The 21,707-nt window shown below is 46.5% G+C and overlaps 2 protein-coding genes across 2 annotated transcripts; both read left to right on the forward strand.

The window, feature by feature from the left end:
- The first annotated feature begins 13,424 nt into the window (after positions 1 to 13,424).
- LOC119385567 (uncharacterized) lies at positions 13,425 to 17,252 on the forward strand. Its single transcript, XM_049414019.1, has 3 exons — positions 13,425 to 13,977; positions 16,329 to 16,569; positions 17,209 to 17,252. The coding sequence occupies exons 1-3, from the start codon at positions 13,831 to 13,833 to the stop codon at positions 17,250 to 17,252; spliced, it is 432 nt and encodes a 143-aa protein (XP_049269976.1). The 5' UTR covers positions 13,425 to 13,830.
- Positions 17,253 to 17,952: 700 nt separating this feature from the next.
- LOC125757612 (phospholipid-transporting ATPase ABCA7-like) lies at positions 17,953 to 21,288 on the forward strand. The gene is made up of 2 exons (XM_049413227.1): positions 17,953 to 18,150; positions 20,844 to 21,288. The coding sequence occupies exons 1-2, from the start codon at positions 17,979 to 17,981 to the stop codon at positions 21,032 to 21,034; spliced, it is 363 nt and encodes a 120-aa protein (XP_049269184.1). The 5' UTR covers positions 17,953 to 17,978; the 3' UTR covers positions 21,035 to 21,288.
- Positions 21,289 to 21,707: the final 419 nt, after the last annotated feature.

Here is a 21,707-nt window from a genome sequence, read left to right on the forward strand (position 1 = left end):
GGCAGGGGAGGGGGGTTCTCTGTTACAAGGGAGCGCCTGCTGCCTGATCATTTGGAGCAACTCATATTTCTTCATGATAACATGTATTTATTACTTTCATTGTGCCGTGATATTTGCTTGTGTTGTGATGTGCATTGTGCTAGCCTAGTCATTGTGTTCTGGAGATAGCAGTGTATGTTGTGCTGCCATGTTTTTATAGCAGTGTATGTTGTGCTGATAGCAGTGTATGTTGTGCTGCCATGCCAAGGCTGTTAATGTTTTTTTGTTTTTTTCAAATAGCTACATGTTAAATAAAATATTGTTACTGTGGAGGCATTTTTCCTTTGATATTCGATATTCGATTCGATATTCGAAGGTGGATATTCGTATTCGATTCGTATTCGAAAAATTTGATATTCGCACACCCCTAATCGTCTTGTATGTCATTGAGGAAAATGCGTGTCATGGTTTTCATGTTAACTCCTATTATTTATGTTCGTCACACAGTAACGTCACGCAATACGAGCTTCGGGGTAGATCAAATCTAGCGAAACGACCGCCAGCGCGCCATGAGCGTGGCACGTAAGTGATGCTGTACATGACATGTGTGTCATGACTTTCATGTTAACTCATGTTATTTGTGTTCGTCACACACTCACGTGGCAAGACACCAATTTTGGTGTATATCAAGCTAGCAAAACGGCCGCCAGCGCACCATGAGCTTGGCACGTAAGTCATGCTATACATGACATGCGTGTCATGATTTTCATGTGAACTCGTGTTATTTATGTTCGTCACACAGTCACGTCGGAAGATACCAATTCTGGTGTATATCAAGCTAGCGAAACGGCCGCCACCGCACCATGAGCGTGGCACGTAAGTCATGCTGCACATGACAAGCGTGTCATGATTTTCATGTTAACTCGTGTTATTTATGTTCGTCACACAGTCACGTCGGAAGATACCAATTCTGGTGTATATCAAGCTAGCGAAACGGCCGCCACCGCACCATGAGCGTGGCACGTAAGCCATGCTGTACATGACGTACGTGTCATGATTTTTATGTTAACTCGTGTTTTTATGTTCGTCTCACAGGCACGTCGCGCAATGCCAATTCTGGGGTAGATCAAGCTAGCGAAACGGCCGCCAGCGCCCCATGAGCGTGGCACGTAAGTCATGCTGTACATGACATGCGTGTCATGATTTTCATGTCAACTCGTGTTATGTTCATCACACAGTCACGTCGGAAGATACCAATTCTGGTGTATATAAAGCTAGCGCAACGGCCGCCACCGCACCATGAGCGTGGCACGTAAGTCATGCTGTACATGACATGCGTGTCATGATTTTCATGTTAACATCGTGTTATTTATGTTTGTTACACAGTCACGTCGCAAGATACCAATTTTGGTATATATAAAGCTAGCGAAACGGCCGCCAGCGCACCATGAGCGTGGCATGCATGTAAGTCATGCTGTACATGACATCCGTGTCATGATTTTCATGTTAACTCGTGTGTTATTTATGTTCGTCACATAGTCACGTCACGCTATACCGATTTCGGGGTAGATCAAGCTAGCGAAACGGCCGCCAGCGCACCATGAGCGTGGCACGTAAGTCATGCTGTACATGACATGCGTGTCATGATTTTCATGTTAGCTCGTGTCGTTTATGTTCGTCACACAATCACGTCGCAAGATACGCCATACAAATTTTGGTGTACATTCGATTAACCAAGCGACCAGGAGAGCATAAAGTCGTAGGCGGCTAGATAGATAGATAGATAGATAGATAGATAGATAGATAGATAGATAGATAGATAGATAGATAGATAGATAGATAGATAGATAGATAGATAGATAGATAGATAGATAGATAGATAGATAGATAGATAGATAGATAGATAGATAGATAGATAGATACGCTCAAAGTAGCAGAAGTTCGCCAAGAAATGCTTCGCATTTAAAAACGCAGGAAATTTAGACTACAAATAGCAATAAATCGTCGAATAAATTGAAATGCTTAATTAGCAAACGGTCATACTAACAGATGTGATATATGTCCCTCCTGTTTTCCTCCGTCTTCGTCGTTTTCGCGCTGTACCAAGTATGCTGATTCCTCTCAAGACTGAGCTGCCGGGCATGGTCGGGCTCGCCCTAAGTACATACTTGGTACGCAATTTCTGCAGGAGCCGCGCAGTCCCAAGACGGCGTACCCCGAAACGGACGGTGCATTGTTTCTCCGGTTGAGCCGCGATCGTCAGCTTTGTTCGCACGCTTTCACTCGCACGTAGAGCATGGACGCCCGATGCAATGTTTATGGTCCGTGGACTTTATAACGGAACCCCACGGCGACGGCAAAATGCGCCCGAAGTGTCCGAAAAATTGCTTTGGCAGTTAAAAATAAGTCAGTTTCGCCGCAAGGGTGAGCCAATAAATGCGCTCACAACAAATTAGAATGTTTTAAGAAGTAGAACTAATAAAGTTAGGCTAACATCTAACTCTTTGATGATTAGATACGGCTTAACTCTACAAAACGCTGGCGTAAGGGAATACGGTGGCTCGAGGGACGAAGCTGTTTTCGTACTGTTTATCTCTTCAACGCGAAGTAAGCGGGGAGAACGCAGCACGTACAAAGATTTGAGCCGACTGCTGATCTCTGTCGAGAGAGCGCGACCGCGCCGGTTTGATCGAAGTTCACAGTTCCTATCCACACGAGGGATGCCATGCCGAGGATGATATGTAGCGCAGCATAAAGTAAGAAACATGATGGGCCGTAGCGGCAGGGATCGCTGCTGTTTCGGCATAACGTGTCAAGTGGTCGACAGCGAAGATAATCCAGCAGTTTCCACTGATAAAGCTCTAGCATGTAAACACCGACAATAGGTGTGATGGGATGGAGAAGTCCCGGTGGTGCACTGGATGGACGTTTGTACATTGACAATTTTCGCAACCGGCGACGTTGTGAGTACGCCACGAGCTCGTTGTAGGCACGAGCTTCGCCCGCCCAGCAGCACTAGAGGCTTCCAAAGGAACGTCGAGCGACGCCACTGCTCTTATCCCAACTGGAGGCATCCACGGCCACAACACTGCCGCCCCCACTTTCGGGCACGCGCAGAGCTCTCGGATTGTATCTGTGGTGCGTCACAACGTAACTATTGCCGACTAGCAGAACTCTGGGCCGAATGAGGAGCGCATGCGCGCACGTGTCCTTGCCGCCGCCGCTGGCATATCTGGCGACAAACCGCCTTCGCCGGCGCCGTCTGCCCCCAGTAACGCATAGCTCAGCCGCGCGAGCGTCGCGCCCAAACTTGAACATGGGTTCCCTAGAGGGATGTCACATGGCTTTTCCGATTGTCGTCAATATGCCGTCTCAAACCTGCCAAAGTCATTTGAGGTCAAGCGCATACCTTGGCACTTTTGGCTAGCGCCATTGAAAAAAAAAGAAAAAAAAAAAGAAAGACAGAAGAAGCCGTGGGACTGTTGAGAGAGCAGCTCCTTTGGAGTCAGGCACTGGTTCACGTACACGAGGATTGCACATAAATGCTAACGCCAGTGTGTGACCGCGTCAAACGAGCGGTGCGTTTTTCAGCGATAGAGCGCCACGCTGCTAGAAGGCCGTGTGCTATATATAGTATACGCTAGTCTTATTTGTGTGCAGAGCCGTTGTTAATGTTATTTGATACAAAATAACACGTGAGCACAGCCACTTGATGCATGCTTTCCAGCTTTACGGCGACGTTTCGATGGAAGCGGGCAGAACGCAGATCGCTGTTCAATGCATATGGAAGATCTCCTTCTCTGTTCCATAAAGTCCGACTTCAAACCAAGCGTACCGTATCACCTTCCTCCTTGAGAAAATATATGATCGACTTCGCCTCGACGCAGCATTCACCAGTAGCTACAGGTGCCGTCTCAGTTTGACTAATATAACCCATAATGTGACAACATGCGGTGTATTAGAAACTGTAGAACCTATTTTGTTACATTGCTTCAGGCATACAGAGAAGAAAGAACTTGTCTCCAAAGTAGACTGGCCGCAGCGACGCCGCATTCCGTTTGTTCATGCTGCATGACGGCATCCTCTATCGACGCAATGTCAGCATTGAATACCCTGAGCTCTTGCTTGTTCTTCCTCGTCATCTACGGCCCGTCATATTTGAGCAACTTCACGATGCACCGACGGCGGCGCATCTCGGAGGTTCGCGCACGTACGACCGCATGCGACGTCGATTCTTCTGACCTGGCATATATACCACTCTGTGCATCGTTGTGTTGCTACTTGTGACCTATGCCAACGCCGGAAAAGACCTCCTCTGCCACCTATTGGATACCTTCACCCAATTGAAGTTCCCTCTGAACCATTCTACTGCGTCGGAGTTGATCTGCTTCGCCCTTTTCCGACGAAGACTCTGGAAAATAAGCGGATCACCGTATAGCTACAGATTATGCGACACGTTACGTCATAACGAAGTCTACGCCAATTAGTTGCGCCACAGAAGTCGCAAATTTTCTTCTTCATGATGTCATCCTCCTCCACAGTGCACCTCGACAGCTGCTGACAAACCCCGCCCGCTCTTTCTTGTCCAGAGTTTTCGACGACCTACTTCGATCTTGTGCCACAGAACACAAGCTGTGCGCCGCCTACCACCCACAAACTAATGGGCTTACTGAATATCTTAACCGCACGCTCACAGAGATGCTTCCGATGTACGTCTCTAACGATCATCGCAACTTGGACGCGACGTTGGCCTATGTGACTTTCGCGTGCAGTTCCTCTGGGAGTGACACCGCGGGACATTCGCCTTTTTATCTTGTGTATGGTCGCGAGCGCACATTGCATCTTGCTTTCCGTACCATGCGCTACCATATACGCTCGCGACGCCATTGACCGAGCTCACATGGCTCGTCAAGTCGCCCGGTCACGTCTCTCCACGTCGCAGGATATGCAAAAAAGCCCGCTATGACCACCAGCATCGCAACACGAAGTTTGCCCCAAGCGATTGGGTGCTCCTCTGGTCACCATGCCACCGTGTAGGCCTCTCCGAGAAACTTCTGTCCCGCTAAGCAGGACCTTGCCAAGTCTTGCGTCAAGGTAGCGACGTAAACTACGAGATTGCACCGTTGCACTTCGATTCCTCATCAAGAACGCCAGCTGTTGACACTGTGCATGTTTCGCGGATGAAACCCTACACGCTATATTTCTCTGGCACTTCTTCGCCGGACTTGCGCGCCGAGACGCCGCTACAACGCCAGGGGGTCCTGTTACGGAGAAATGAAGGAAGACGAAGAGATGAAAAAAAAAAGTTGACTGGCGCGCGAGTGCGTTGGTCAGCCGTCTTGACTCTTAATGTTGATTTCCTGTAAATATATCTTGTATATGCCAACAGCCCTGCAACAATATGTTCAACTTCCCAAGCACCACCTGATCACAGGAAGATACTTGGACTTATGCCTTCTCCATCTCAGCAACGTGAAATTTTAAAATATCTGTTCAAATTTCTCGAGGACATTAACTTACTCGATAACCTGCAAAGTGTGTTACATCACAACCATTAAGTTCTCACTTCCATATACCATGATCATATATTTTGCGCCTTTCTTTCATTTTATTTTCCTGTCCTCCTGCTCCTAGGGCCTTTCTGTCCTCAGTCCCCTTCTAGGGGAACAGTAGCTTAATGGGCAAAAAACAGCGCGCAGACGGACGGCACGAAGAAAGGGATACATAGAACAAGTAGCTTGTAGGCGCATGTATGTACGCCGGCATATTTATCTATTCTTCAATAAAGAGCTCTCTTTATATTTCTATCTCTCACTTACGGCGGCGTTCTTCGTTACGCTTCCCGATGTATGCTGAAGCAATGGAAGCTTCTAATTTTTGAACTATAAGCTTCTCTCTAATCAACACGACACTTTTAATCCCGAAGCATTTCTATACCGGCTAATCTTGATAACTGTGTCTGCCGTGCATGTCTCTGTCACGTAAGACGAATCACCATGACGAAATAATGAACATGTAACATGAAAGTAGTTTTCTTGGCGATGCTCGGTTTCGAACCTAAAGTCCCCGCGTTCAGAAGGCGAGTGTCCATTGGGCTAGCTGGCCATGCTTGGAGAACGCGAATGTATCTGAACCATATGAATTTGTTGTACCGGCGCTACAAAGCAAATGTAAAAGGAGATGACTTTTCATTAAGGCCATCGTGGGAATATTTCGTAGTGTTATAATGAACACCCTCTCTAGGTATCACGTGGCAGGCAAGTGCAGTTGAAGATGGCTAGGAAGATTTCGATAAATTTCGACGCAGCGCTAATGTTGAACTTGCAGTACAATGTACTGCTATAGCCATACGTCATATAGGGACGCAGATGTCATATAAAAAAGATGTTCATTGTTACCGATTTAATACATTTTGTTTCTGCATTTCTACGCTCGAGTGATGGCGCCATTCTCAATTCCGAAGAAGAAGAAGAAGAAGACTGCAAGGCACGAGCGCTGCTCGAGCATTGCACGAGCAACAATTTAATTTCTAAAATAAGGTACCGCCTGTTTCATGGCCGATCCCCCGTGGTGGGTTGCGCCAAGTAACTGAGGAACAACCAACCAACCAACCAACCAACACCCTCAGGAAGAGGACAACGAACGACCGGACCAGCTGAAGCCAGTACACCGCTGCATACGGGACTCCACAACCTCGTCTCAGAACTGGTAAGCGTGGTCAGGCTACAACTGTTTTCGTTGTTTCTGTTCTTTCGTTTGATTATCGCCAGGAAAGTACCGACAGCTTCGTCCCGACCCCAATTGGCTAGTAAGAAACCCGAAATGGGCGTGGTCAGTCTTTTGCTTCTCGGTTTCAGATCACCGTTCTCTGCGAAGTGTCGATTTGAGTATTGCACCTCAGGCGCTCACGTGAGCTCCGAAGAGAACAAATCGCTGACGATTCCCTTTTCCAGCAGCTCCTCATAACCAGATCTTTGTCTTCGCCAATATACCACATCCTAAGACGTACAGATGTCTCGAAATGGAAACGGAGAGCGCAAGCGGTGGCCGAAACATATCTTCATGCACTATTTATCGCGGCAGCAGTGCATAACGTGGCATGCGCAAACGTAAGTTGCTGTAGTCATATGCGATATGTTTTTCCTAACTGTCTGATCGACAGCTTCGGCGAGTAGGCACTTCTTCCAACCATTGAAGTCGTGGGTCATTTCTGAGCTTGCCACAACTATTCATCAGCGACAAGCAATCAACTCTTGCCAGAAGCGTTTGCTTGATGAACGCGCGGCGCGTGTCACTGTCCTTGTTTTTTTTAGGGGCGAAGCTCCTTAACGCGGCACCCGTTCGTCCCTCGTAGTCGTAGTCGTAGTCGTAGTAGTCGTAGTGCGTAACCAGTCTTAGGCTTTGACCTCCAAGGTGGTGCCGGTGGGAGATTTTTCCTGTGCGTTGTTGAACAATAAAAAATTCGCAGCGTGCGCGTTAACTATAAGCCGAATTCTTCTGTCTCTCATTCCCCATTAGCAGCCATTGGCATGTTCCAGTAGGAAACGTTAGTAGAAGTGTAAGTGTTAGCTAAAAGCCGACTTCTTCTGTCTCTCATTCCCATTAGCAGCCATTGTTTACCTCCAAGGTAGTGCCTGGTGAGATTTCTCCTGTGCGTGATTAAACAATAAAAATTTTGTTCAAAACGCCGTCGATTGATGAAATAAACCAACGAAAGACGCCAGATGTTTTGTAAAAGCAAAACGAAAGAACGCCAGATGTTTCTAAAGCAAAACGAAAAGACGCCAGCTGCTTAACGAAAGACGCCAGATGTTTTCTAAAGCAATGGTTTTCTAAACAATGAAAATTCACAGCGTACATGTAAAATTAAGGTGAGCTGCAAGTCGTCATAACTCATCGAACCTTTAGTATAAACGCGCCCGATCTCACGTCGGTGATGTACTGGGCAGAATTCACGGAAGATTCACGGTTTACCGATGAACCTCCGCAGCTTCGCCCACTCATCATCATTCACTCCGTGGATATGCTGTGATTTTTTTTTTTTTTGCGCTCACTGTACGGTCATTGGGCAATGCTCCTTTCCTCAGGAACGCAGTTATTGCCGTGGTGGCAGCGGTTCGGATTTCAAAGGAAAGGGAACCGATTCGCGGACTTTTTCATTTCTATTTCTTTGTGGAAAGTTAAAAAACGATCATGCATCATGAGACAGGCAACTACGGTGTTTCCGTCAACGATACGAAAATAAATGGTTGCTGCGAGTGCATAAAGGTTGCAGATGAGTATCTTGAAGGGCAGTTGTTATATGTGAATGCGATGAAAACAGGACGGAGGGTAAGAAGCCCTTGTCTGCTGGTCCCGTCCCGTTTTCGCGCCGTTTTCATCGCAGTTGCAAAAAGGTTCCCCTAGCGTCGACTGCTGGAACAAGCGCTTCTTCGCCTGAGCCGCTAATCAGGCATGATTGAAAGTCATATGTAAATGCACCGCAGATTTTCTTGGCGCATGCGTGATACCGCCGCCAGCGCCGGGTTACGCGCGTTCCCTTTACGCGCGTTTCCTTTACTTTCTGGGGCACCTGTGCATTTATATGTCTCGCCCGTCGACGTGAAAGTAGCCCGATATTTTCTGTAGCGTTAGTAGAGTCGAAGCAATGTACATCGCGTAACTTGTACAGCTTGCAACAACTCCTAGATAACTCGAAGCCCTCGAACGCCCTCTTCTCTCCCTGCTCCTATACTTCACCACGATCATATGGAGCAGGCCCCGCCTCGGCCATGCTCCCCGTTTTACTCCGGCGCCGGTCGTTGACTACGACTACATATTTCTTTCCATAGGAGATTTCTGTGGTGGCGAAAAAGACAACGTTGCGGAAAATGTCCACACGGTGTTGGGTCTATTATACGCATTTGAGGATGTGGAACGCAAAGGTCAGTCCTGTTGGACAAACGATTTGACTGGTGCGCAGATTCAACATTTGCTAGAACGTCAGCAGGGGCGTAGCCAAGGGGGGGGTTGGGGGCAGTGGCGGATCCAGGGGGGGGGGGGGGCGATTGGGCGATCGCCCCCCCCAAAGCTATAAGCCAACCCCCCCCCCCCGCTTTTCACCTCACCGAAGGCCATTTTTCAGAACGTAGAATTTTTTCAGGTGGTCGCTGTGTCCATCCCAATCCGAGACTAGGGAAGCACCCCTCACACAGCCCAGCGCTTTTGTTAAGAGCGAAACAGGCTTTCTAGAAAAGATTTCTTCTGCGTCCTGCATCTTTCAAATAGGCACCGACGAGCACAAGCCTCAACTATTTTGCTAAAGCAACTGCTGCCTTTATGGAAGCGAGCTAAAGTTTCCTCCCCACTCCCAGGGCCATCAGCTCTTCAGCAAAGCGAGGGGTCTTCAAATTCTCCCATCTTTTTCTCAGAGACAGGAATCTGTTCTGTGTCATTCAAACTGGCATCTTTCGTCCCACCACGGCCGGGCTAGACTGCACGTGCGCGCTTGAGCGCGCACGTGCAGTCTAGCCCGGCCGTGGTCCCACAAAGCGTGCAGAACAAGTTACGTTTTAGTCAACCTTCAGCGGCTGGTCCAAAAAAAAAAAAAAAAGAAGGAAGGCAGGCAGTGGTGCTGTGAATTATATTCGCCGAAGTACCGAGCAAGCCTCCGAGAGCACGTGCGCGGGGTATAATCGAGCGCGACTCCGAAAGCTCCGTTTGACCGTCCTTAGGCTGCGGAGATAGAAAGGGCATTTTCTGGCAACACGACCGGCCAGAAAAAAAGGCAATGGGGAGGAGGGGGCGGGGTAACAAAGGGAGGCTTACTCCGAAACTACGTTCAAGGAATACTAGAGATCGCCGTTGTGGGAATACTCATTTATCGAGCAGGTGGCCTGCCCTTCCCTCTTTCACCCTCCTCTTACCAACAACACTGATACGTGTTCCCCAATGTTTAGCGGAAATATGCGAAATTTTAGATAATGAAATGGCACTGAGCAATGCAACTGAGAACAAAAATAATGAGCATTTGGTTATTAACGTGAAGTTTTAATGTTGGGCAACGCCCCCCTCCCCCCTCCCCCACCCCCCCAACAACCAACCGCCCCCCCCAAAGCAAGCGCCTGGATCCGCCTCTGGTTGGGGGGGTTCAAACCCCCCCCGAAATTTTTCAGTTTTGCTTGCGTATATAGGCACGCACACATACAAACGCACGCACGAACATACATAAAGTATGGTTGAACCCCCCCCCCCCCCCCGAAAAAAATTTCTGGCTACGCCCCTGAACGTCAGCAACGAAAAAATAAAAAATAAAAAAAAATCTTTAGGACCGGAAATTACTCGTACATCCAAGCCTCTTTCGCCGACTGTAAAATGCGTTACGAGGCGCTTGGTTAACTGTTGAATTGATTGTTACTATAATAGCACAGTAAAATCGGCGAGGGGTTTCACACTAACATCTCTTAGTGACCTTTTCGTAATCCTTGCTACAAGAGCGTTTCTATTCTCCCGAAATGACGGACGATCCTACCCAAATTGCTATTCTGACTATGCAGCGCTTGCCACCTTTCTTAAGTATACTGATATTGTGACTGCTTGCGCTGTGCTTCCATTATATCGATGCAGGTGTCACTAGCGAAGTGCTCGCCATAATCCCCGAGGACAGCAGTCATTCGCACCTGCGACAAGCGTACCCCGGACTGTCATCGTGTGCCGTCGCTGTCACTAAGGAAGGCCAATCATGGAAGGAAGACCTACAACCGAAGACCCAGTAGGCAAAAAGAAAAGCCAGCCTTCCATGCCGTTTTTGACGCATCTGTTCCTGATCTTCTGGAAGAACGTCTACATGATCCAGATCCGGCGGCACTATTTCATGACAATGATAGAAATCATAGTGCCCGTGATCATGGGTTACATGTTCAGCTATGGCGGCCTAATCGGACACTCGCACAAAAACGCAACCGAGGCCATCTTCGGCACCGGCCCGCCGGCTGCAGCCCACGGAGCGTACGGTAAGTGGACAGGAACATTTTGCTCAAATGTTTTTCAACCGTTCGACAGCTCAACGCACATCAAGTATGCAGCAGTAGCACCAAACTTCACTTACGTTGTTTTTGTGCAACCGAAGCCAAAACCCACAAAACCCGCGCAAAGCTGAATACTGGGCAAATATCTCAGTCACACGAAACTATCTGCAAGTAACCCAAGCATAATGACTTCCTGATGACTAATTGTATATTATATATATTGAGCACAGCGCGTCCGCTGTCAGTAGCAGGCATCTTGCATGCTGGGAATAGGGCATTTGCGAGTTATCTCTTGTTACATTTTTTTTTACCATTACGCGCCTTAAAAACGCTGTGATTAGCGACGCTGAGCCACACTTCATGGCAGGCCGAGTTCTTGCTGCGATTTCGTTTTCATAGAAGAACGCCGTCCTTCATTCTTATCTCCACTGAAGATATAAGCTGCGTATGGATATTAGAACGAATATATTTGGGGACGAATTTGCTATATTAAATCGCCTGATATATCGAGCTAAATTACTACCGTTACGGTATTAAGCATAAGAGTAGAGAATGCAGCCTACTCCGTTTCAAACTTTGCAGGCAACGATGTGTAAATTCTGCAAGTGACGTAGTCCTAGTCCTTTAATTCCTCGCGTTTCGAAGTGGAGTTATTCATCTACGTCGCTTTTCGCGAAATATTTCGTAAATTACGAGTGTGACGCATCGAAGCATGGTCAAGTCAAATGGTGTATTCATGCACCTCCGCGTTTTAAATACACGGAGCACGGTGGTCTGGTTCTTTAAGAAGTGTTTGCATCTGTGGCATCTGTCCTCCGTTTAATATTTACGTCATATTTCGAGGCGTAAAAGTACGAGACCGTGTGCTATATATTTCATAAGCAGACTCTATCACATGTGAAACTCTGCGGCCGCCAATACGAGAAGGTAAAGGAATATGTCCGGCTTTTATATAGGCGATGCATATGATGTGAAACGAAATATAGTTCTTGGCTGGCTCGTGCGCCGTTTCACGGCTCAGTGAGAGCTATGTGTGGCGCTGCTTTAGCTTCCGTAAATAAAGGGAAAGCGCAGAGAAAAAAAAGTCTTCTATACGCGCAGAGAACAGACTCAGGTGTTAGAATATGTCCAGGAAAGACAGTTGTCTGCTTAAACACTGTATGCAAATTAGTCGCTCTACTGTCAGACGACTCAAGCTGCTGAACGCAGCTTTACACATCACAACTTCACGAGCCTGAATTTAACGCATCACAAACTCATAATAGGCAGCTAGAACTGTCAGCTGACAGATACGCCCCGTAGAGTGGTAAATCAAAATGGTACCTATAAAGACGAATGCTTGCACGTTTGAAGATGAAAAGCATTCGTAAATGGGACGCCTTATAGGCCATTCCCGTGAAAACATTGAATACGCGAAGTATTCCTTCGGGCCTGTGGGCCACATAATGACAAAGGCATTCATAGGGCACGGAGAGCATCGACATGCGAGGTGGTAGTGAAATATTCCTTCTACCGCGAACTCTGACAGGCATCCTGCATACGGAGGAGGTGGACACATGGGACGGTGAAGAGCTGTCCAGCGATGCCGTTCTCCGGTATCTGAATAAGGTAAGAAAGCGAACACATGCGAATGTCTTAAAGAGTAGAATACACAGCATGCCTGTCGTCATTTCCATGTTTGCATATTTGCGTACTTGACGTTGGTTACTTTTGAAAAGCGAAGAGTACCAACGTGAGATAGATTGCAAATACACGGAAAATCTTTAGAGTAATATGACTACGTTATGTCAATAATGCCTTTCTCTGCAACAGTGAAAAAGACAGGTCTCTGCGACAGTGCAGAATGTAAGGAAATATGAAACCACAATGCCTGGCGTGACAATGCTTTAACGTTCTCGTATGATTCAACTTACAGTGCAACCGCATTCAGTTTTTCAACGTTCTTTCGGACATATATGTTGTTTCTTGTATTTACATATTATGGAATCAAGCACTGTACAGTTTTGTTGAACATATCCTGCTCTAAACACCGAGCTGGAATGTTTTCTTGCCCGGGCGTGTCCAGTTAGAACATCCCGCGCTCTTTACACTTGCATCCCTACCAAACAATATTATGGTACCATGGCAGGTTTGGGACGGTACATTTGCGACTGTCGAAAATTTAAGTGACCTCGCTGTCGTGCAGCTTCGGTGGGCTAAAGCTCGTGCTTAAGCTGAAGAGAGCAAGTCTAGCTTTGCGCTTGGCTGAACACTGCCACAACAACCCGGATAACTCCAAGGATAACCTCCAAGGAGCCCCGCCGATGGAGTGTGCAGTGGAGGTCTTTATCCCTCGCTTGATGACATTGTGATTGCACAAAACACGTTGGAACACAGATATTGGCTAAATGTCTTCATCTAAAGAAAACTAAAATGCGGCTAGCGCGTTAACGTCCCCGATAGTTAAGGGCCCCTACAAATTTTTGTCGTGTTGGTCTAGCGCCAAGACATCGAAATACTCAGCATAATGCTAACGAGATATTCTCACATTGGTACTTGTCAGAAGAATACGTTATTTCAATCCGCTATGCATTAAGGTGTACAATCCCTCACACAGTCGCTGATGGTTATTCACGCGAAAGAAAGGATGCAGCAACACAGTCGGTTGCTGAAACGTTTGTTTTCTTTTTTTCTTTTTGCAATTTCACAAGGCAACAAAGGCAGAGTAGAAGGAAGAGACGGTAACTGCGCAAAGTAATCGCTGCTTGCCGGCGTGTCGCAGACCGTGCCATTCCGGTGGGCGCTGGCGCGGAAGGGCAAGAAGAAATCCAAGACCAAGAAGAAGACCGAGCTCACCCCCGAGCAGATGAAGAGGAAAGAGGCTTTCACTGAGAGCGTGGCCAAGAACCCCGTGCGTCACACTCTCGGCTGCCTGCCCACCGTGGTCGGCTTCCTGTTCATGTTGCCCGTGTTCACCAAGAGGCTGTGTGAGGAGCTCACCTCGGGAGCTAAGGTATTTGCTTTCATATCACTACTTGGCTGGAGAGGCTAGTCAACGCAAAATGTCAACCTCACGTATCATAGCACTCTAGAAGAGTAATCCGTTCTTAAAGGGATACTAAAGCGAAGCATTATAGTCAATCTAGACGGATAGGCTACTCTTTAAAAACTTTTGCGATCGTAGGTTAATTCACAGTGAAAATGAAGGTAAAAAATGTCGAATTTCTCGCCGCAACTTCAACGCGTCAACGTCACCGTGACGTCAGAAATCTTTTTTTTTTGCGTATTTTCGCCATATTGGTTCAATGAAGTTTTCTTAAACTTGGTGTGCTAAGACTATAGATCCCTTAGGATCTATATAGGGACAAGTCATTAGAAGACTAGTTGTTCACCTTTTCACGTATTGCCCTAACTCGGCAGCATGGTCTGCGTACCGCCGAACAAAACTTAAGAACGGATCAGAGCGACGCACACCATGTGCTATAAGATGAAATTGACAGGAACGAAAAAAGGGGAATTGTTCGAAGGGCTCCTTTCTACACAATAATGGATCGGGTAATTAAGTCAACGAAAGCGTTGTGAACATCGTTTATTTTTAACTGCAACGTAATAATTATGGAAACCAACTAAGGTGGACAAAAAACGCCTTTGCTGAAGTATTCTGCGAGCATGCAAATTCGGCTAACACCCACAACCTTCGAATTCGAAGGTTGTTTCGGGCCCCACCGACGGCAAACGTGCTTTTTCATCCACCGTAATTCGTTTCTAGTTATGTTATAAGCACTACACGGCATTTAAAAAAACAATGTCCCATATTTCCTTGGCTTAATTGTCTGTGGGATATTATGTTGAAGCTGAAGTTTCTTAGAAAACGTACGAAGCTTATTAAGTAAAAATTGACAGATAAAGAAAAATCTCATTGAGAAATACGTTTGTCTCTGTTGACTTCATATGGATGTCTGACAGAGAAAAAAATGGGCCACGCGATCATTTTTACTTCTTCCGTTCAATGCAATGCACGCAATACGCGTCGGTTATCTCCACTCTGATCTTGTCATGGCGCCTGTAAAACATGATGGTCCTCAAACATACAGTACTGAACAATACAGTATTCTCAAACAATACAGTACTGAACAAGATGTGAACGAGGCGCACATCTTAAAGGGGTACTGACACCATTTTTCGAAGGCGAGTTTACTCCTGCCATACAAACCTTCTGTATGCAGAGACGGCTCTGAGCAGGTGTTTAGCTGAGCAAATACTGATAAGATATTTTAATTTGATACTAAAGTCAGCTTTTCCATGGCGCACCTACCGACATCGACACTAGCTTGACGTCAGGCTACAGTACAAATTCTCGTGACTTCACGCAGCAGCCTGGCTAGTTGTGATGACGTTAGGTACCAAAACTTCCAAGATGGCCGCTTGTGCGTCATCAAAACTTCCAAAATGGCCGCTTGTGCGTCACCAACGGAGCCACGGTGCGGAGCGGCCGTGGAAACGTCACTATATATTGGGCGAGCACGTGACGAGAAGCTCATACCGTATTGTGACGTCAGGGCACAGTAGGAATTGAAACTAGCTTTTAAAAACATAGTGTAATTACTTTCTCAGGAAGCACCCGCGCTTAGCACTACCTTTTCTAGGCTCTTGAGGGCTTGACCTTTCATTTGACGCAAAGAAACAACTGAAAATATTCGTGTCAGTACCCCTTTAATAAATCACTTTGTTCTCCACAATCGAACGTTTAGACAACACTGCAGCTTAGGCCGATGTAGCACCCGCCACATGTCATCAGGAATTTTGTACACAAACTGCACTTGCGCTTTAAAGGGACACTAAAGAGAAAAAACGATTTCTCTAAATGTAAATTACTCTTTCGCAATACCGAAATCACTACTCTCGCCACGGGCAGACGCTTCGTAAACGAGAAAACGCGCAAAAAAAAAAAGTACGGGTGGCGACGCCACCTTGAGATTCCCGCTCCAATCATTGTGACGTCAGATTTGGCGGCGTCTCCTAGGGCGTACATAGTTTCTAATCGGTAAACATTAAGTATATTGTAGTCTGAGGGCACAAGGGACTTAACATACCAAGTTTTAGGAAATTTCAATGAGCCAATGTCGTCAAAATACGAAAAGTACACTTCGAAATCCGTGACCTCACGCGCCACAATATCGGCGCGAAATTTGAAAATGAAATGACCTTGATTTTATTCTCGGTTAACAAACCTATGATGGTAGAATTAGCGTCATTAGAGGTTTCAGAGTATAATCTATCAATATAAACCGATTTATTGTCTCACTTTAAGAGACTTCCGTAAGTGCATAGTATATATATCTGGCGTTTCTTGCTGTATCTCAGGAGTTGATGAGCATCAACGGCCTGTCGGAGAGCGCCTACTGGCTCGCCAACCTTATGGGCGCCTTCTTCGAGATGGCGCTCGTCCAGGCGCCGCTCATCTGGCTCTTTCGCTACGACCCCTTGAGTGGAGCCATCGGACTGTGGCCGCGCAGCGACTTCTGGGTGCTCGTCGTGTTCTTCACCATCTACTCTGCAGCCGCCTCGTGTTTCGCTATCATCATCGCTATCGTCAGCCCCAGACGTGAGTTTCGAGGCCCACGAAGTCTTCCAACAGAAATAATGAACTTACCACTGTAAACATTTACAGCGTTTCATTATCGTTAGTTTCCACGAGAGTGGTGGTTAGTACATGTAATTAATTGTCTAAGCACCATGCGTGCTGCCCATATCAATGTCGTAGCCTTATTTCCTGCAAACTTTATCTGTATTTGCATGAATTGCAAAGTTGCCCTGCACTTAACGTAAAATGTTTCCGAAAAGTCTCTGCGCAGATGGCAAAGCGTTGTAAATTGTAGTATTTATAGCGCAACATTTCGCTAAAATTCAACTTGCAAACTTCCATAACCAAAACATTATTTCGGTGCATCTAAGCATTATGTTAAAAAAATATGGCCGAATTCACATGCTTGCAGAACCATAGACATTGCATCCGATGTAGCCTCCAGTTAATATTCCAGACAATCTTCTACCAAGATTCGACAAAAGCCACTAAAACGTCGAAAAAGGAAGAAAACTTAGAGGCAGGAGCAGAGACAGTGAACACACTGGTGGCACTAACAACTGACGTTTATTTCGAAAAAAGACGCCTTCTCCTAAATCCGTGCAGAGCGTGCGCAAAAGCACCCCACTGAATCACATCTCCAATCTTACCTGCGCGTAGGTAAGATTGGAGCTGACGCAAAGTCTTGGCGGACCCCCGAGTAAAACATTTGCGGGTTAAAAAAGAAACCTTCATATATATGAACAAATGATGCACTCTTTGCGAGAATGGCAGCAGTAATAAAGTACGATCATTACTACGGTAACAGGGGATGTCTTCTCTTACCTGCGAAACTCAGAAAAGACTGTTTAAGCGCATGTTGTCGCACGTGCTGCCGCTTTTCCCGTTGAATATCAGATGGTGCTGCGGGTTGATGCCATAAAGCCTCTTCAGCATGTCAGCTGGCGTTCCCGAGCGGGCGCGCCGTATATGAAATGAAAACGCGGCTGGAGCTGCCGATAACCCGTGGAACAGTTTTAGGCAGTAAAGTTCACTCATCGTGAAACCGAGTCGAAAACTATTCGCTATTATGGTAAATTCAATATAGGTAGCGAAATCTCGTCACAAGAGAATGCCAGCCGCGGTGTGCTTGGCTTCTATAGATTTTTATGCGAAGCAGACAAGTTCCGACACACCTGTTGAAATGTACGAGAATCGAAGCCCTAGTGATGTGGTTAATTAAGCGTTATACAAGATAGATTGGCACATATAATGGCGTGTAGTGTTGATGTTTATGCGCTAAAGCGTTCACATTCTGCGGTGAAATAAAAGTAATTAGTGCCTTTGTTCTTGCTCCCTTCTCAAAGAGAAAGATATGCCGCAAACGTATTCTACAACTAAAAATTCCTCTTTTTCAAGCGAACATCGCCGCCATCCTGACGTTCGTTGTCATGGTGATGACCCTGATCCTGCCCATCACTATACTGGCCGTATCCGGCGCTACCCTCATGGACAGCAGGCTGCCTCCCAATCCGTACAACCTGGTCTACCAGGCGGTGTGCATGCTGCCAAATGTGGGCTTCGCGTATGGCATCACTCTCATCTGCGAGAGCGAGGAGCTAGGTAAACAGCGTTCTTGAATGTTTAAACGAACGTTGCATTATTTCACGTTTTAGAGCGCAGCTCTTAGGCGCCCGTTCTAAGACTTTAGCCCGTTCCTGTGTTGAGCGTCGTCGCCGTTGTTGGCTGGCGTCGGCGTAACCGATAGAGCGAACGGAGACGACAGAGAGTGAACGCAGAGTCTGTCGACGTCACGAGCCACTGGTCTCTAACCTCGCTATCCTTCTCCGTCACGCGCGCTGGCCCATCGGTCGGAGTTCGTGCACATGCAGGGCTGGCACGTGAACTGCGGCTGGCTTCGCTTGTCGCAACGATGCTGTCGGCGTTTCGCTTGGTTCGCGACGCCTGCAGTGCACAGAGTGGTGAGCGTAGCACTCGAGCGCTGGCAGTTCCTGTGGCAATATGTAACGAGTGTTACGTTGGTACAACTGCGGATAGCCAAAACTTCAAACACAATTGGCGCTGCCCCAGCACGAAGCTGCGCTCAGAATTCGCCCCGTATCGTAATCGCCAGTGAATATTTTTTGTTCTTCACATCCAAGGTCCATTTTAGTCGTCATACACACATCAACAAACTCACTTCAGAGCTAAGCAGAGCCGTTGGTATAATATTTAAACTATCCGATTTAATTCCTTTACATCTAAAAAAGGCGATATATTACGCGCATTTCTACTCCCGTTTATCTTATTGCCCACTTGTTTGGGGTACCACGACAACTACAAATTACAAAAAACTGGAAGCATTGCAAAAGAAAGTGCTCAGACTATTCGAGAACTATTTTGGTGAACCAAAAGACTTACCAAGAAATCCTTTATTTCTTAAGTATAATTTGCTTAAAGCAAGCAAATTATACGACTATAAACTCCTCCTGTACATACAGAAACATGATCTGACAGACATGTCACATGCAACATCAGGACGTTATACACTACGTAATACACAGACACCAATACCAAGAACACGTACGAATTATGGAATGTCAGCCCTCACTTATCAGATACCTGCACTAATAAATCGTGTATCTTCACAAATAAATTTTGATATCCCACCCCATAGATTTGGAATAGTCGTCACAAAGGCAGATCGTTATAATGGTGTATATTTGTCGTACTTAATGTGTTATATTTTATTTGGCTTAAGATTGTAGCATGCAGTTGACACACCGCCCTCAATGTGTCACCATTCGGAGTGAATGGGCATGTAGCGCCTCGGCACGATATCCGCTCGTCATTAGGAGTAACAGACTGGGTTCAAGCGAAGGCAAGTGCACCAAGGGTAGGCAGAAAGTGAGGTGGGCGGATGAGATTAACAAGTTCACGCGGATCGCGTGGCCGCAGCAATGCTGATGCTGAACTATCGATGATACTATCAATACTATCAATAACAGAGTCACTATTGAGCTATCGATAGTAAAAAATACTGTCGATAGCGTTATCGATAGTAAAAAATTCGATAGTACTATCGATAGTATAACTCACTGCAGAATAAACTTGGTTGCCCGCGCGCGTGGTACATAGTGGAGCCGGAGGAGCAGGCTGAAGAGCATGAAAGTTGACATGCTTGTTTTCTTCGCCAGAGTGCTTTGCTGACAGATGATCATAAAGTCAAAATGTTCAGCTGTAGCGGAAAGGAAGGCGTGACATGTGGTGGAACTGCGCGGATTCAAATTTATATTGCATTTTATGATTTCAAAAATTAAATAATATCATGAACTAGGTTGGATAATTGTAAGGTGTAACTGGCTGCTTTTGGATGTGGCTTCATTGATGGATATATTCAGCCGTTTTCACTGCGGAAATAATTTATTCCTTTCGCCAAAAATTGCTCATAAATTAAGCGAAGCTGATAGTAGGCTATCGCAAATATTTTGCCAATTTGGCCGGCCAGCAACAGCATTAACACCGCTATCGATAGTATTGTCACGTGGTTGTGACGGTGAAAAATGCTGCAGCAAGACTGGGAATTACGGAGCTCTTTATTTGGGCGAACTTGTGCCCAGAAAATCAAAACTCAATACACAAGCGATACACGCTGCGCACTGATAGCAGCGAGAACAGTCGTCGGCCGCCGAGTAAATTGATCATCGGTGGAACGCGTCGTCTTTTATACATCAGTCATCGAACCTTCCAGCGTTACCACTGGTGCTCGCGTAAGCTCTCGTATAAACTTCACTGTTCGCGTGCGGGGCGTGATCTTAACAGAATGATCTCAAACAATCGTGAAGCTTCTCAAACATTACGGCGCGGTCTGCGTCAAACTTTGCTAATAGTCTTTGTGGGTGAAACCCGAATGCATCAAAACACATCAGTAAACACGCGTGGCAGTAATATCGCTAGTAATATCTATTAACTATGCATGGTACTACCGATTGCACTATCGATAGTTTGTCGATAGTAGTACCATCGATAGTTTCTCTACACTATCGACAGTTTAAAAAAAAAAACTATCGTTGCTATCGATAGTCATTTTTCCGATAGTTCTGCATCGCGAGACCAACGTCCTGCAATGGGCGCAGCGAGGCAGATGTTTGCCTATTAAGAGGCCTCTGTAGGCGGCGATTTATATATATTGTCCCCATGAAATGGCAAACCGGAGATGTCGCATGCGACAGCTAAGGGATTCACGTTTAGGTAAGCCGATTCAGGGCCGGCACAATGTCGTCATGCTGATAACCGTGTCCTTCGGACGCGTGCAGGAGAAGGCATCTCGTGGAAGAACTTCGCATCGCACAAGACCTTCCACCAGCTGTCCCTACGCAAGATCTCCGTCGCCTTGCTCACGTCTTGCTCAGTCAGCCTGGCCTTGGCCTGGTACCTGAAGAACGTGTGGCCCTTCGGCTACAGCTTCCCCAAGCCGTGGTGGTTTATCGTAATGGTAGGTCACTGAGCCTATCTCGGTTTCTGTATACTCACTGTAGAGACTCAATGGACACCTGAGCGAACAGCGGCCATTTCGACTGGCGTTAAAGTTCTGCTGAAGGCCGCAAGAAAGGCAGCTTCGCGAGTACGGTGTCCAAGACAAAAACGACACCGAATAGAATACATTTACCAGCGAGAAATAAACTGGGACGAAAAAAGATGCACACAGGACGATCGCGAGGCTTCAACTGAAATTTCACTTCCTGTGTGCATTTTTCTTTGTCGCTGTCTTATTCTCGCCTGGTAAAATGTATACAAGTGAAAACCAACTGTCCCAACTTTACGCATTAACTGACACACGCATTAATTGACGCAAAAAATTGTCTGTAATGCGCAAGGTGCCTGTCAGCAATGTGCAACCGATTTCACTCGCCTGCCCCTAATATTGCACTTTCTAACCCTTGTCTAAAGATATCTGGACACCCGGTATACTCGTATATCTTATTCGTCGGCGCGACGTAACGTCAAGTCTCGGACGCTCTTCCTACGCGAGCTTCACTGCTGGAGACTTGAAAGGGTCTTCTAGCATTGGAAGTATAGTCTCTAGCACTGGCCAGAATTGAGACGCGTCTTCTGTATCACCGATGTGTAGGACCGCATATGCGTACTCTTTAAAAATGTAGTAGTACTTGCTAACTTAG

Source organism: Rhipicephalus sanguineus, chromosome 3, assembly GCF_013339695.2.
Source record: "Rhipicephalus sanguineus isolate Rsan-2018 chromosome 3, BIME_Rsan_1.4, whole genome shotgun sequence".
Classification (NCBI taxonomy): domain Eukaryota; kingdom Metazoa; phylum Arthropoda; class Arachnida; order Ixodida; family Ixodidae; genus Rhipicephalus; species Rhipicephalus sanguineus.

Bases quoted from the DNA above. Each gene is read 5' to 3' on its own strand.
- LOC119385567 (XM_049414019.1), top strand. From the start codon at position 13,831: ATGAAGAGGAAAGAGGCTTTCACTGAGAGCGTGGCCAAGAACCCCGTG. The intron at 13,978-16,328 runs GTATTTGCTTTC...GCTGTATCTCAG, and splicing joins AGCTCACCTCGGGAGCTAAG to GAGTTGATGAGCATCAACGG. The intron at 16,570-17,208 runs GTGAGTTTCGAG...ACCTGCGCGTAG, and splicing joins CGCTATCGTCAGCCCCAGAC to GTAAGATTGGAGCTGACGCA.
- LOC125757612 (XM_049413227.1), top strand. From the start codon at position 17,979: ATGGTGATGACCCTGATCCTGCCCATCACTATACTGGCCGTATCCGGC. The intron at 18,151-20,843 runs GTAAACAGCGTT...GGACGCGTGCAG, and splicing joins CTGCGAGAGCGAGGAGCTAG to GAGAAGGCATCTCGTGGAAG.